Source organism: Patiria miniata, unplaced genomic scaffold (assembly GCF_015706575.1).
Source record: "Patiria miniata isolate m_02_andy unplaced genomic scaffold, ASM1570657v1 HiC_scaffold_6, whole genome shotgun sequence".
Classification (NCBI taxonomy): Eukaryota; Metazoa; Echinodermata; class Asteroidea; order Valvatida; family Asterinidae; genus Patiria; species Patiria miniata.
The window spans coordinates 8,535,342-8,552,644 of NW_024037073.1; the positions used below are offsets into that span (position 1 = coordinate 8,535,342).

General features: G+C 37.1%; 2 protein-coding genes across 2 annotated transcripts in view; both read left to right on the forward strand.

Annotated features, from left to right (window-relative positions):
* Window positions 1–17,303, forward strand: part of LOC119742636 (peroxiredoxin-1-like) — a 35,871-nt gene that overhangs the window by 5,862 nt on the left and 12,706 nt on the right. Inside the window, exon 3 of the mRNA XM_038218769.1 lies at window positions 406–442. Coding sequence (XP_038074697.1) covers window positions 406–442 — 37 coding nt within the window. The remainder of the gene's footprint in view (window positions 1–405; window positions 443–17,303) is intronic.
* Window positions 1,907–5,586, forward strand: LOC119742637. The gene is made up of 4 exons (XM_038218770.1): window positions 1,907–2,412; window positions 3,162–3,406; window positions 3,537–3,661; window positions 4,084–5,586. Exons 2-4 carry the CDS (start codon window positions 3,202–3,204, stop codon window positions 4,216–4,218), a joined length of 465 nt encoding a protein of 154 aa, XP_038074698.1. The 5' UTR covers window positions 1,907–2,412; window positions 3,162–3,201; the 3' UTR covers window positions 4,219–5,586.

Genomic DNA, 17,303 nt, shown 5'->3' on the forward strand with positions numbered 1-17,303 from the left:
AAAACGTCCACTTTTTGTGAAATAGATTCGTGTCACAGCACTGAAACCTTGTAATGGAAGTTCTATTCACCGTGCAAATAGAACTTCTTGCACTGTGCGTTGCGCACCGCGTGCTCCCCATACCTGCGATGGGACAAATAATTCAATGACGTGATCAACGATCCACCAATCACATACCAAGGTCAAAGGTCATCTGGAGTCAAGTTGTAATATAGGCTGAAAATGTAAAATTGATCTCATTTGAAAAGTGCTGTGGTCATTGTGACTATACAAAAGATTGGTCTTTTTCCTTATAAGTCATTAAGCCATTTTTAAGCATCGAATTTACTTTTGGGAAAAAAAGGGCTATTTTGACTTTGTCTTCTCAGAATCAATAAACGTATTTCTTCCTGTTTATTTCAATAGGGAAGTATCTGGTCTTCTTCTTCTACCCGTTGGACTTGTAAGTATGAGAATGGAAAAGAAATTAAAACCCCAAAATAGTAACACACCTAACATAACCGCCATTTTGTCTCCACCTTCTTGGAGCCAAGGGTGTGTATAGACCTTTGTCATGTCACCATTTCAGTCATGTTCCCTGTATCCAATAACAGTTCTGAATTATAAAAAAAATTTGTGCCAAAAGGAACCAGACTATTTTTTCTTCCAACCTCGCTTTGGTTACATTTATTTGAATGGGAAAAATCCAAATGGCCACAACATGATAATGGTCTATTGCCGTATTTTACGCGTTTGAAAGGCAAAATACGAAACGACATTGGAGTTTAGTTCTTAAAAACGCATAGAAACTGTTCATTTGTCTGTAATATTCAAATTGTTTCTCAGTTCACTGTTGGACTTCAAAAATGTTTTGGAATTTTACTGCTGGTCGTGTTTCAACGCTAAAACATGTTTGTCGCGCCTTGGCATTATCTCCGATTTTCGAAGAACAGCACTCGGTCGGTATTCTTGCTCCGTCGTTATTATGTGAGAAACCATGTGAGCGATACAATATCGACTGACCAATCGTGGACGGCCTCTGTCTGCCGGCTAGCATGAGGTTGATTTAGACTTGTTCCTGGTCCCTCCATTGTCGTTCCGACTCATGGTGGAGGGAAACAGTACGATTGTTCAGTGTCAATGAACAAAATGGTGCACAGGCAACTAGACTTATGCATTTTCTCCCACAGAAAAAAAACATATACCATATCTGGGCATATTCGGAAGCCTATAAGCTTGTCTGAACCTGTAGGCTCTTCAACATGTAGTTATGGGACGTATCGGACATCGTGGGAAGTTGCATTCCCATAGCTTCAGTTGGATGAAGACCGCTGTCGCGTGTAAATATAATTAAATGCTACTGTCGAGATCCCGATTGCAATAGCAAAATGGGGGGGGGGGGGAACACCTCAAGTGGCCATTATTAGTGAAAGCCAAATACACCTTGATTGATTGTCTCAGGAAGGCCAATACAGAAAACAAGAAAATATATTTACTCCTTTACCAGAAAAGCTAATGAAGGCCCTGTAGCTATACAGGGTGGATAAAAAAAACACGAAACCGAGATATTATTGATAATTGGAACAGAAGTTGGGCACATGTGAATCAAAGGGAGATATCCTCTGTTAGGGTTGAATCTCCTCTTTAAAATGACACCCTGGTCATGTCATTACATTCACGGTTGACTGAGCAGTGACCAATTTTATGAAGGTCTATTCACAGGCTTGCCCCACTTTTCAATTGTGGTTTGTGTTGTCATTTGTCACGGAGTGAACGGCTATGTTCGCCAATCAAGGCAGGTGGGGAAAAAGAGATTTCACAATGAAAAGTGGCGCAATTCTCTAAATAGACCCTTTCATAAAATTGGTCACTGCTCAGTCAACCGTGAATGTAAGGACATGATCAGGGTGTCATTTTAAAGATAGACCGTGGGCCAGAAATCGTAGCGTGCAGAATCGTTCGGAGTTTTTGGTGGCAACTTTTTTTCTTTCCTAATGGACTCCTTTTGTGACACTGATTAATATTTTTGATGTTGCCGGCAGAAAACCCAGCAAACTAATGTGAAAATAAAGGTAGAAAATTGCCACTTTCCCGTCGCGTCGGCGATGTTTTTTTGAACGCCGATTGAGGGCGGTATGCTGCAACCTCGAATCGGCGCTTCGTAGGTGATTTAGAAAATCGCGTTAATTTTCCCGGGGACGAGGACGTCAGGAGGAACATGGCGGCGCCCGTCGGCAGGACGTGCGTTGGCGAAGAAAGCGGTGAAATTTCACCATTTTCAGAGACGAGCTGGAAGAAGTTTGTAACTTGTTGTCAGCAATGACAAGAATTGGATGGAAAGGAGAGAGGAGTTGCCCAAAAAAGCAAAGATATAGCGAAAAACGAACGACCAAAGGCCGAGTATGGCTACCAAGTGCACCGGCATTGGCAGATGTAAGTTTCCAATTCCAAACGTGTCGAATGTTAATTGTTATCATCGTAGTGCAGTGGGGGGGGGGGGGCTATTTATACTAATTTAATACGTAACTGAAGTCATTTTTTAAAGCAAATAAATAGGTTGTGTTTGCTATTAGTACATTGAAAATAAAATAGGATTGGACAAACATGACAATCCGAGTTCTGACAATGATTGAGTATTTTGGGGGAAAGATAACCATATTTGGCCATCACTTGTCACCCTTTACAGTCAGAACATTTGAAACTTGTCTTAAAATTTGTAATTGTGTTCTCAGTAAATAATTCAATATTTTCCCTGCCAAGTTTTTAGGACAGATTTTCACTTTCTAATGGCTGATAGGTCACTGAAGGGAAAAATTAGTGATGGCCAGATTTGGGAATCTTTCACTTATTTGTTTCACACCGGCTATCGTTACAGCAGCTGTAACGTAATTGTCAACCTCTGTCGTTAGTCTTTATAGCATTGTCTGGTTCTTGTAATACTCCATGGCTGTAAGAGCCAGACTATAGACAGGTTGGTTTTGGACATTCTGTATTTTTCTTTTTAAGAGCCACGGACATAAGGGATATCGATTACGAAGGGGAAAAAATTAATTCTACTTCTACAAGAAGTATGATTTGATTACAAACGTACTTTGAACTGAAACTTTCGGATCTCTATTGTTTAAATCCAATCAGCCATTTCATTGCCAAATATTTCATCTGTCTCGTTCTCATTTCAACAGATTCTGCAATGTATCAAAAATAAAGCGAGCGAAACTGAGGATGGAGAAGAGCTCAACTAGTGAAGGAGGTGATGGCGCAGGAGATGTGGTAATCCCCCGCAAGAGAAGACGCACAGGAGAGAAAGAGCAAAGGACCAGGCATGTTCTACCAGTGGAGTGCATCATATGCAAGAAGAGCAAATGGATCCAGCCGCCATATGGACCGCGGAAAAAAGAGCCACTCACAAACTGTGAATATGAAAAAGGTACAGTCATAATTACATGTACATGTATATAAAGTGTGACATCACCATAATGTCATATAAATGGAAAGACATTTCCACATAATTGTTGAAACCACTTTGAACCAGATTTCTTTTTCACTATATTTTTCAGGTGGACAACTTATCAAGGCTGCTGAACTACTCAATGATGAATCCATCCTTCTTGATATTCAAGATCAAGACATGGTGGCAATCGAAGTCCGGTATCACAGATCATGCCACAAGAATTACATCAAGGTAAGACATTGAAGCTATCACCAATGTTGTGTTACTCCTCCTCCCCCCCCCCAAAAAAAAAAATTAATGCAGAACCTTCTTTATCATAAAAAGTGGCTAGACGTTTGGAATATTTTCTGTTGATTTAGAGCATGGCAGCTAGTCAATGTGCAAGGTGATAATATTTTCCTATTTTATGGAAAATTATTAAGTGTGTGACTAAAGTCAGATCACAGTAATAGTGCCCTTAATTGTAGGATAAAGTGCCTTTAATTGTAGGAAATACTAGGATACTTAAAAAAAAATACATTTTCTATGGGCATGCCATCACATTATATTCATGTAAATTAGATAACTTAATATGCATGCAACTATCCTCCAAAACATTTCTTGTAAATGCAAGAAGGGACATTGCAAGTCATGAATTTGTTCTTGTGTGGCAGGCGACTTGCCGTGTACAGACTTGTGTCGTTGCAGTGATTGTGAGAACACCACTACTGAAGACATCGAATGCCTGTCCAGCGATGACGAAGAAAGTGACATTGAAGACGATGAATAGACACAGGGACTTCACGTAGTACGGAAAAGTTTACATACATGTATTCATCATCAGCCATATTTATGTGTTTGCTCATTCTACATGTACATGTACTTGTAAATATGCATAGCTTTTTTTTTGGCCTGGTGTAGACAGCAGAAACGTGATTCGCCATGATGCCTTTCAGGAAGAATATTTCTTTGGTTTGTATTGTACAGCAAATTCCAGTTTTCAACAGTATATTTTTAGGCTTATGACAATTCCTCATCTACAAATAGTTCTTCCAGCTCCACCTTCTGTCGACCCAAGTTGATGCTTGAGACGGGCGCAACAGCTCCACACTTAAGTGAAAAACTCAATACATGTAATGCCTTGACAATCCATCATTGCATAATTGCATACTTTATTACAATAATTATGACATACATGTATTTGGAATTATGGAAGTTCCAGTTCTAGACAGTTCATTTTTGTGTTAATGGCAAATTCAGTGATACCTTGAAGAATTTTTTTTAGAAAAAAAAATTGAGTATGGCCAAAGATTTATTTGTTGCTTATTTATTAATTAATTACCACAAAGTAAAAACTTTCCAATTAGGACATTGTTGGAATCAAATACTCTACTTTAGGTAAATGACATAATTCGGTAATCTGCAAATAGGCCTAAGTCTTTGAACTTCATATGTTATGAAAAACTCGGTGATATCTTGAAAAAAAAATTTGGGTGGTACAAAGTGTTGACTGTGGTCAACTTAGCGTTAATCGTTGATAGTTTGAGAATTAATTACCATTTATTGTTTGCCTCTTTAGGTAAATGAAATAAGTCGGTCTTCTCCAAATAGTTTTTCCTTTCATAAACATTTAAGAACAAAAGTTGGTGCTGTTTTAATTCAATTTGTTGCAAAATTGCACAATTAATTACCATAATTATGTAATTATGTGATTATGTTAAATTGGAGACGGTTCATTTTGGATTAATGACATAAATGTACATGCAATTCAATACTTTCAGCCTCACATGCAAAAATCCAGTGATACCTTGAACAAACTATTGGCATAAAAAACACTGAATATGGACAAAGCGTTATTTTGTGCATAATTTCATATTTAATGATCACAACAATAAAACCATTAATATGATATTTTTCCTTGGCATCAATATAACAATTGTTTTAGGTTAGTTATATAATGCAGTCGTATACAATTATAGAAAAAGTCAGTCATGCCTTATATGGAAAAGTCAGTTTCATGTATGCCTTCTGTGCCAATTTGCAATAAAACATATATGAGCATTGTTTTTGCATAATTAAAGTACATGTGATTAAGAAACCACCTTGTTTATGAACCTACAAGTGTGTAGATTTAATGATCATTAAATATTCTAAGTGGGTGACGATCTGCATTTAAATCGGAGTAGCCGTTTCTGAGAACTTTAAGGGGATGGATACTGCCATCGGTCGCTAGGGGCCCCTAATAGATTTTTATTGGGGGGGGGGGTCAAACTTTGGACGGCGATTGTGACTAAACGTGCAACTTGTCAGCTCGGCAACAGGAAGAATTGAATTCAGCACCCTCGAATTGACAAAGAACAAGCATTTTTTTCTTGCCACCAAAAATTTTTAACGGACTTCATTTTATAGGCGAGATAGGATTTCTGGCCCACGGTCTAAGAGGAGATTCAACCCTAACAGAGGATATCTCCCTTTGATTCACATGTACCCTACTTCTGTTCTAATTAGCAATAATATCTCGGTTTCGGTTTTTTTTTATCCACCCTGTAGTTCAGACAATCTGTCAGGGGGCAGCAGCTTTTTTACAATTGCGTGCAAAATGATTTCTCAGTTCAAGGGGGTGTCGTGAGTGTACAGTGATAATCACTTTCATTAATAATTAACACTAAACTCTGTAAATGAGCACTTTTTTCCAATACACGGTCGATAAAATAGTCAAAGTCAGCATGGAGCTTTTTGTGAGAATAATAATCCGGCATCCATCCACAAAATAGTTCTGTTTGGAAGTTATCAGGCACAATCCACCAGAAGTTTTGGACGTATTTTGACTGATCACCTCTGCTTTGACTATATATAGTCCATGTTCAGACTCTGTTTTACGTACTCTGCAATGTAATCCTTTGAATAAATACAGTCCTTCTGATTTGAAAATCACAGGCGTGTGGAAAAAGGCACACCTGGATTTTTCTAGGCGTGTGTTTTTTCTAGGTGTGTGATTTTCTAGGTGTGTGATTCTGTGACCTAGGGAAATTCAGGCGTGCAATCATTCACACTTCTCGGGAAGCTTTTAGGTGTGCAATGGTGTGGGGGTGTGATCGCACGCCTCAAATCAGAAGGACTGTAAATATCTCACTAGATATGGAAAACATTTTCTAAAAACTTAACGCTACGCAGGTTTTGTTTTGCCAACATCGAAGTTTATTTTCACAATCAGACATAAGCTTTTACAAATTCATAACTGTTGCACAAAATTAATATCAATTTTCAGTTGAAAAGACTAAATCATTTACTTTATCATAATGTCACTTTTTGTGTGTAAGGTCCTCATACTGAAAGGTACAGCAGGAAGTGGTTTTTGCCTTATGGTGGTATCAACCACAACATTTTTTATTGAAAAGTATTTTGTATGGAATATGACTGGTTCACATACCATACGCCAACCAACCAGAAGGTACAGGCATATATACTTTATAGCGATGATAAAACATCTCTTAAAATGTACACACCCAGTATGGAAACTCATTTAGAAAAAAATGTCAGATCCAGCATATTTTGTTTAGAAATGTTATGCTGTATACATGTATGGACAAGATGAGTACATGTAGATGTATGGAGAATAATATATCATCACAATTGAAATGCATTGAATACATGTATGTCATCTTTTCGTAGAAAGTCATGCAAAAATCATGGAATTTCCTGATAGGATTCTATGACGTCGTACGATTTCCCGTGCATGCTAAACTTTTTGACGTCATGGAAACGTCAATTGTACCGGGCATTTTGGTCAATGATTTATTTTTGCCTTATCTGGCAATTCCATAGATTTTTCCAGATACAATCATGTGCAAAGCCAACCCTATTAAAGGGAATATACAACATTTGCAAACTTCGAAAAATAAAACTACCACGTTTTTACGAAATACCTTAAAAGGATGTTGGTAAATGACAGTCTAAAGCATCCTGTAAAATTATGGCACCTGGTGTGAAGTCGTTTTCAAGAAAATGGTATTTCTGTAAAAATTTCCAGCGATGGTCGGCCGACCACCGTTGGAAAAACCTAACTATTTTTCAACTACTGCTCCAAATTTACCATTAATTCAGTCCAAATTTAGTTTGCTTTTGGTTACATGTTCATGAACGGGTGCAGGCCAGTTAGACTGGCACCCTTAACTTACAATTTTCCGGCAGTTGTAAATTGATCCATTTTATATTTAGTGGAGTCAGGGAACCAGACTACTTGAACAGTTTTGTTTTTCTTGGTTTTTCCAGCATTTTCGAACACAAAACTTCAAACATGTCAGTGTAACAATATTTGATCTATTATACTAATCCCTCAAATAGTTCATTTCTGAAAATTATAGCAAAAGCCAATGATGTATATTCCCTTTAAGGCTGTGCTGAATATAACTACTATTCGAATATTTGATCATCAACCAAATATCCGAATTGCGTTTTTATTCAGATATTCAAAAAAATGTGAGCGGTCCCGAGGAGATGTCATGAAAGACTTGTATGTTGCATGGTTTTGTTTGTCACTCTTTAGTCTAAAGCCACTTTTGTGTATGATTTGAGAGTTTCGATGGGAACAATTAGCCCAGATGTCTTCTTCAGCCCTAAATGTCCAGAATCCTCCACTTATAAACATTTTCACACACCCTTAGAGGTAGTTAGGATTTCAATGAATCAAATATCAGCCTTTACGCTACCACTTCCTTATATTATTTCAATAAATGTACGCTCGTTGTCAATTTTCAACTAGTGAAGGCACACGCAAATCCGATCGATTGCCAGTTTAGGCTGGGGCAAGTTAACCCCTTGACGCTGGCTGGCGGCTATAGCCGCACTTCGAAATACTGTGGTCAGCCGTGGAATTTTGTCTGTGATGGGCAGCTGCTAGGCATAAGACCTGCAGTGCAGAGCCACTACTGCCACTAATGCGCAGAGGCTCTGTGCAGTGATGCGTGTAAGGGTGTGCAGTGATAAGTGTAAGTCTGTGCAGTTAGGCGTAAAAACCCGGCAACATTTGCTTTTGCTGTACCGCTTATTTTCAGAAACGGATGGATTTTGGTGTTTGTACAATGTAGTTTACAGCAAAATTTGAACACTGACCTGTTCAATTTTTGTGTTCATAGATCTTAGAGAAACAAAAAAAGAAATTGTTCTTGTAGTCTGGTTCCCTGACTCTGTTTCAGACAAAACTGAGCAATTTATAGATATCAGGGAATTATCAGGTCAGGGAACCAGACCAGCTGGCTTGCACCTGTTCACGGATGTGTAACCAATTGCATACAAATTGTGGACTAACAAAATTTGGTAAATTTGGGGCAATATTTTCCAAAGATAGTCGGCAGACCATTGTTAAAAATTGATAGAAAAATTCCACTTTTCCTGAAAATGACAGCACACCAGGTGCCATAATTTCACAGGACACATGAGACGATTATTCACTTACAGTCAAGATAGGTATTTCTTAATAATTTGGCAATTTTATGATTTTTTTTATGTTTGCAAATGTTGTACTGTATATAAGCTGTGAAATAGATCAGCGCATTCAATCATGTTCACTAATACTCTATTAAAAAAAGGGGGGAGGGGGGCATCATGTCATAGTTGCAAACACGGGGGTGAATTAAAGACCCATATTTGTCCAAACAAAACCAGATGTGCTCCGTCAAATTTTGAAATGTTTAAGTGCATTCTTCATTGTGCAAAGGAATAGGACGTTGCATTTGACAAAATTGACTTCCCCCCCCCCCCCATTTTTGTCGAAGCAGAGTGTGTGTATGTTATTACATACTCTCTTTAATAATAATAATACCGGAGTCTTATATAGCGCACGTATATGTACCAACTATTAGGCACTAAAGGCGCTGGAGATGTCTATTATTATTTAATACAATAGTTACTTTCCAAACATGGCTGGTTCTGATTGATGTTTTGAATGGTTAGATTTGTCTGGTTCAATCAACTTCCTCTTTTAATCTGTTTTGGTTTGGCCCTCCAGATCAGGATGTAAATTGAATTTTTGTTTCATTGACAAATGGCCATATTCAACAGGAAAAAAATTCATTATTTATATTCAAGCATCTTTTGTTGTTTCTATACTAATTTAGAGTGATGATGATTTTGATTTTGTGGTTCTTTCAATGTCCAATACCACTCGTTATTGTCAAAAGGAAAATATGTGTGTTCAGAATAAATTAGGTGCATGTATGTACTGGTAGATGTTCAAAAATATTAAAAATTATTTATTAAAAGAAAATCTAATGAAAATCTTAACCCTCCTATGGTAACATGCATTGTCAGCCTGCTTATTACTTGGGTCAATATTGGTCAAGACCCCCATTGGTTTGTACACAGTACGCCAGGAGGTGAGGAAGAAAATTTCGACCATTGGTGACCTCTTAAGCAAATGAACTAAAATTGTACAGTGTACCAAAACATACATGTACACATATGTAGTTATTTCATTAAATTCATGCAAGCAGCTTCGCAGACTTTTATCAATGCATACTAAAAGTCAGAACCTTCTGTCGGAATGTGTAGTGTCCGTAAGGTTCGTTTACAGTGCTTATATCTCATTAATTAATTCAGCTAACACTCGCGTATGTTTGTGCCTGCCACTTAGTTTGTCTATTGTGGCCTGATATCCCACCTGACGCCATCAGCCTTTGTTCCTTTAATAATAAAGCTTAAACGCCGCATGACATAATCAGTCTTTTCTTACTCTAATTCTTTTTTTTTTCAATGGGTCTATTGATGCTCTGTATTCAAATGACGTAGTCTATTCACAAGCAGTGATTTTCGTTGATTACGATATTTATTTGTTTTCCTTAAGAATCTGAGTTTTAGGAATAAGTGAGACCTATGAAAGTCAGGCATGCAACTTTTCCTCGGATCCGCTGATTTCCTTGTTTTTTACTTCTCATGAATACCATTACAAATTGACAAACACTGTACAAAGTCATGTGTGGTTTGGAATTTCCTTGTCTTTTCCTAAATTCCCAGTTGCATGCCTGGAAAGTGAAGCCAGCAATGTCAGTGTTCCCGTCCAGGTGATAAATAGGGAGCTACATTTTTTTTTCTATTCACAATTATTGATTTGCTCCATATGTAATGTGATTCACAGTCAATTTTCATGGGGAAAAAAAGCAGCAAATATTTTTTTTTTGAAAAAACTGAAGCCCGGTAGAATATATGGTGAGTTTTATTGGAAACTTTTTTGAGTATATTTACGGGGTATAAGTTTGGGAAAACTCATTTAATAGAAATTTCAGACATTTTATGCCACTGTAGTGCTAGAGTACCGGTATTTTGGTAAATGTCGCCAACATGCAAAGACTAGTGGATGTCTCGCACTGCGCATGTGCAGCAAGTACATGTACATGTACAAAAAATGAATTTGCTTTGTCAATTCAACGCCGATGGCTTCACGAGACGAATTTCAAAGATTGTGAACGAATCGGAATGCTAACAATTTGAATTATACTGAACCTTAAATGAAATCTAGTGGTGGCTTTCTGAAATTCAACTTGAGAAGTGGGCTTAGCGATGATCGGGGACGAAATTAAAGTATCGATATAGGGAATTCGTGTGATATAAGTGTAAAAATAGCCGGGAAAACCTATATTTAAAAAAATCAATATTTTGAGCGTGGACACTTTAAGTACTTACACGAAATTACTCTTAAGTGACTACACAGGCAATAGGCTATGAACATACGTGCAGTACATTAACCATGTCATGTTATAAATTACGGCCTTTAGTGCTAGAGTTGTACTGACTATATGAAATATGCTTTCACTGCAAGTATTTTATCTTGTTGTTTCAAATTGGTCAGTAGGCTCTCAATATAGCATCCATATCCGTAGTGATGGAATTGCCCATTTAAATAATGAATGGGTTTTTTTTATGCTGGTTGTTAATACTGTGCTGGTATTTCATAGTCGTTTTTACACAAGGGTGAGGATTATCTTGTTGTTAACTGCTGATGGGTTTATGAATTCAACAGATGAAGGCAAACGACGTGTTTAGGCAGTTACTGTTTGGTTTGCATACATGTACGGTTTCCATGGTATTATTGAGGGAATGCATTTCGGCCTACAAAAAAGTTGGTCTAGACAAATTGAGCGGTTTGAGCGCTAGTTGAAATTGTTTTAGTCACAAAATTGCTTTTAAAAAAAAATTGCTTCAAAACGTGTGTGCTAGGATCGCCATGTGTGTAAGTCTGACACTAGCGAAGGGCCTGATGTCAAACAGAGAATTCTCACTTCCGTGATATGCATTTATTCAGCACAAGACATGTTGACAGTTTGGCTCAAGATTGGTTAGCTTTATTCGCTGCTGGAAATACCTAAAGACATTATGTGACCTGTTCTGTCAAAATCAGACTTTTCTGGGCATAAGGTCAAAAATGAGATTTTTGCATATTAAAATATGTTCTGTTTCCTTTTAATAGGTGGTTTAATTTTTGAAACCGGTCATTCCTGCGCAAAGTTATGCTATTTTGAGGTTCATTGTGTCGAAAAGTAGAAAACAGAGAAAATGGCCACGAACGTCACAAAATGGACATTTCTTTAACTGATATACCTTAACAAATCATCAAAAATACTATAATTAGAGATCAAATTAGGGTTTCAAACTTTGATAGTATATTTTAGACATGCTCAGGATTACAAATATGCAAAAATTAGAAAATGGAAAAAAAAATCACCCCACAGCGTTTTTTGGCCCTATCTCAATTTCAACCTCTGCTTTTGACTGAACAGGTCACATATTAGTTATCCCGCAAGCGCGAGTGGAACACGGAATAATGTAGTGCATCTGTGTCCCTCATACTACTCGGCCTCGTGGTATGTGGGGCACAGACGCACTACATTTTCCGTGTTCCATGAGCGCGAGCGTGATAACGAATTTATCTTCAAGCAAACTTGACGCGCAGTAAAGTTGGACCATCGCTTTACACGAACCTTTCAGCGGTTTAGCGCAAGCAGCTGGAATGTCACGCGCATCTTGGAATAGCGCAATACGCAGGGTGCGATATGGACCGTACAATACAGCCTCATATGATCACACTGTTGTTGCCATGGATCAACCAATCAGGATTGAGGATACAAGTTTGCTTGAAGATAAGGCATCAGATATAAACAGCAGACAGTCTTATCTTTTCTGACACTCAAAACAACCAAACTCAACCTTATTGCATTGGTGGTAGTTTAAAAGTTCTGTCAACGGATCACATAAAAGGTGTGTGTTCTTTCTGCAAAATGAAAACAATTCACACACATCCCTACATGTGATTTGTTTTCGTTTTGCTGAAAGAACCCTTACCGTTTTGTGATCCGTGGACAGAATTTTAAAACGGTGGTTGTGTTTAAAATTCCGTACCTTGCAAATTTCATGAGTGATTTGAATTATTCTTGTACTAAATGAAAGCTTATGAATTGGGCCTTCATATCCTAGATTTTGAAAGTGCTACATGTAAAACGTCACTAAAACAATGGTCCCGACATTTGGGTTTCGTTTATTTTTTCTCGTCCTGTATGAACTGCCGGAGCTTTATACATGTGTGCATATGTGAATAATTTAGTATGCAATTATTCCTACCAGTACTTGGACTTGATTGAATGTTTGAATATTTGGATTTTTGAAATGCACTGATCATGTTAAACATGCAACTGGCTGCTAATTGGCATTTGTGTGCACCTGCACTTGTCAAAAATTGAGAAAGAACTTATGAAAATAATTTTAAAAACTGGGAGCGCTGCCTGATATTTGACCAATTTTAAAGAAGAAATGTTGAGCTAGTTTTCCTTCGTTGAAGCTCTGAAATCATGTGCACAAGTGGCTTTCAATAAAAATGTGAAATTTGAGGAACAATAAGATTACAAATAATTAAAATAACTGACAGTTAAAATAATATCGTGGACAGTTATCATCGTCTCCTTGAGATCCGTCACATATTTTTTAATATTTGAAGAAATTGCTATATTTCTGGTATATATTGCCACAGCCTTATTGAGCATGGTATAATGATTGAAACAATAATTTAGTAGGACATGGCTTCGGCTGTGCAAACTATACTGAATATTTTATCATCAACTGTTAAATTTTTAACCCTGTCTAATATATTCCTGGGCTCTGAATATTTGATCATCAGCTGAGTATCCAAATAGCACTTTTTCCATTCAATTATTCAAAAACAAATGTGAGCGGCCTATAGGAAATGATGAAAAATGTAGAAGTGGTGCAGTTCGACTGTTTGTCAAATGCCACACTTTTGTTGTAAGCCAGTTTTTCATGCATGATTTGAGCACTTCCATTAGGAATATTAGCACAAATTTCTTTTTCGAAATTGGTCCAAAAGCAGCCTTTCTGCTACCTGTTCTTTGTATTATTATAATAAGATCTTTGTCAAATTTCGACAAGGCAGGCGCACAAAAATCCCAATTGTTGGCCAGTTTAGGCCAGTGCGTGTTTAAAGGGTGCATGCGATGTATTTTTCTTAGGAACACATTTTGTGCAACTTGCTACTCCTCTTAAATGTATGAAAACTATTTGACGCCCCTTTTTGGTTAATTATATCTAGAAGTGCTTTTTTTTTTAAACATTTAGAATTTCCATGCTTTTCATGATAAACGGGGGCGCTGTTGCTGTGATGTTATTTCAGGAAGACACTGTTCAGTTGAGCTGTATTCCGTTCAAATTGTGAACCCAAAATTTGCTCATTAAAAACATTTGTGAGAAACCTTTGCTCATTGGCTTTACTGCCATGTACTGAAACAACAACGAATCACCAAAGAAAAGAACATTTACGACAGCAAAATATCCGAAATTCTGGCAGATTTTGGTGCTGAAATAGCTGTAACATTTAGGTTTCTGCCTGAAATGACATCGCAGATTTGCTCATGATATCATGGAACTTGAAAATAGCATAAAAGCAAAAAAGGGACCAAAATACCCTTGAAAATTGCAAAATGAAAATTGAAAATAAGGTTAAATGGGACACAAAGGCGCAATTTCAAGGATTGCATTAAAAAAATTACATTACGTGGGCCCTTTTACTTGACCAGAGTGCATTTTGAAATTGACACACTGCTATACTAAACATTCTGCTGTGATGAATACATGTTTGTCTCCCAAATTCTATAGCGACATTCTTCTGTTGTTGACAATTCAATTCAATTCAGTTTGACATTTATTTGGTATTTAGTTCATACATACGTATAAAGAAAAAAAAGTACAAAACCTTATTGGCAGAAGGTATCTAATTAAATTTACAAAAGCACATAAAATAAATGTAAACATTAAACGATGTCAACATGAAGGAAAAAGTGAAGCAATGCATTTGGACCCTTTTCCTGGGACAGGACAAGACTTGAAACAACAATACACTGACAAAGACAGGACAATACATTTAGGAATGTACAATGTGTAATTAGTATACAAAGATTGACTAAACAAATCAGGAAAATAAATTCTTAAACGTAAGTTTTGATGATCATCTTTTTTTTTAAATTTTGCAAATGAAACCACAGTAGTACTCTCGTTTAAACCAGTGTTGAGTTCTTTCCAGTAGGCCTATATGACACCATTTTGGAAGGGACTGCTTCCAAGAAAGGAAGTTCTATTTTGTCTCACAAATGGATCACCTTTCGACGATGAATCAGTCCGTATGAATGAACAGAAGAAGCGAAATTAAATGAGATCAAAAGCATTTGTATTACAGTGGAACACCGCTATAACAAACATCCTAGGATCAACAGAAATTGTTCGTAATGGCAATCGTTCGTTATAGCAATTTTTAGCTGCCAGTGCTCACTTGTTAACAAATAGCGCCCTTCAGAACTTCACCCTGATAGTTACTGAAAGACAATTTTGAACACCTGCCGACTATTGAATTGTGCAATTACACAGTTTTTTTCACTTTTGAGCTTACTACCTACCGGTACACCTACAGCAATGGTTGGCTTTTCCCTTCTATTCCTTGGGGAAATAATAGCCACTTGTCTCTCTTCTGTTGACATTTTTTTAAAACAATGTTCGGTACTTTTTGTACACAAAAATCAGGAGCCAAGGACGATGATAGGTGTAGCTGAATGTTTGGTATAGCGGTGTTCGGTATACATGCAGCTTTTTCCACTGTATTTAAAAGACATGTTATCACAAAATTTCTTCTTGAAGTGAAGAATTTTTTTCTGGAAATGTCAACATCCCACAGTTTTATTTGATGGCATCAGCCACATGTGTTGGTCGGAACTCGCTAATTGATGCAGTTCTCCAAAAAAAAAATCAAAAAAAAATCAAATAGGCCTACTGTTATAAATAGCACAGTTTTAATATTAACCATGCGCGTACATACTCGTGTACATGTATGTAACTTTAGATAGCACCGTTGCCATTTTTTCCTTTTGTGAAAGTGGTACCTTTACAAATGGGAATCCCAGATGTTTGCATTTTAATTGTCAGCTGATGTTTGTCAGCTGAATTTTATTCATAAATTAGTATTTGAATAGGGGCTTATATGAAATTAGTTTCGAATGTTTGCAATACACCCATCAAGGCTTATATAATATGTACATGAAGTGCCAGCTGAAATGGCATGCAGCGGTCGGATATGGACCGCTAATTGGCAATTGATTAACTCCTATCCTGAATTAATTGCATATTAGGCCTATAACTCTGCAGAGATGTATCGAGCACTGTGGATTGTGATAGATGACGATTTCTTTGGATATATATTTAACAGTTGTTGAACACCCGAGGGTTTTCAAAATGTCATATCCCACATCAAAGCAGTCAACAATTGTTTGTTATACCTCTGTCTTGGATGTTTTGAATTTTGATGTAAAAATCACAAAAACAAACAGCAACGGTATAAAACACAACATTCACGACAATGGAACATCAACTCACATGCATGTCGCGTGCTCGAAACAGCTGATCGTCTGCTAGTTCGCTGCTCCCACTCATGTGTGAAAACATGGTGAAAATAGCGTGGGTACCAAGGATCATGGGCGGAGATCCCGGGGTTGTGAAACAACGAATCACCAAAGAAAAGAAACTTTACAACAAAATACAACCAAAAAACCAAAAAATTGCTTGAACTTGATTTTTGCGGTTCGGTGCTGAAAAAGCTGTAACATTGAGGTTTCTGCCTGAAATGACATCGCAGAGTTGCTCATGATATCTTGGAACTTGGAAATAGCATAAAAAGCAAAAAAGGAACCAAAATGCCCTTGAAAATGACAAAATGAAAACTGAAAATAAGGTTAAAGGGGACACAAAGGTGCATTTTGAAGGATTGCATTAAAAAAAAATGTACATTACGTGGGCCCTTTAACTTGATCAGTGCATTTTGAAAACAGATATTTGAAAGTCAATCAAGTCGAAATTGGAATAATCGAATGATAATATATTCCAAAATGCGCAGCCCATGGATAGTGAACACTTCTGTACTAAACATTCTGCTGTGATGAATACATGTTTGTAGACCTCTTAAATTCTATAGCGACATTCTTCTGTTGTTGACAATTCAATTCAGTTCAATTCAATTTGACATTTATTTGAAATAAACAGAAGAAGCAATCCCGGGGTTGTGATCATCCTCCCCCCCCCCCCCCCCCACTTTGTGACACAAATCTCCGCCCCTGCCAACGATACAAGTGTTTCATACTGTACGTACGTACACGTACGTGTATCCCACAGGGAGTGTGCCATGATGTTTTATAAACTTAACACGTGATCGTTCTAGGCTAAAACAGGAAAATGTAGGAAAATACAGTATTCAAGAAAGAGGTATAACAAATATATATTTTGATATAGCAGACATGGCAGATATTTGAAAGATGCAAATTTGAGCCAATATTCAACGAAGAAGCTTCTCAATTAT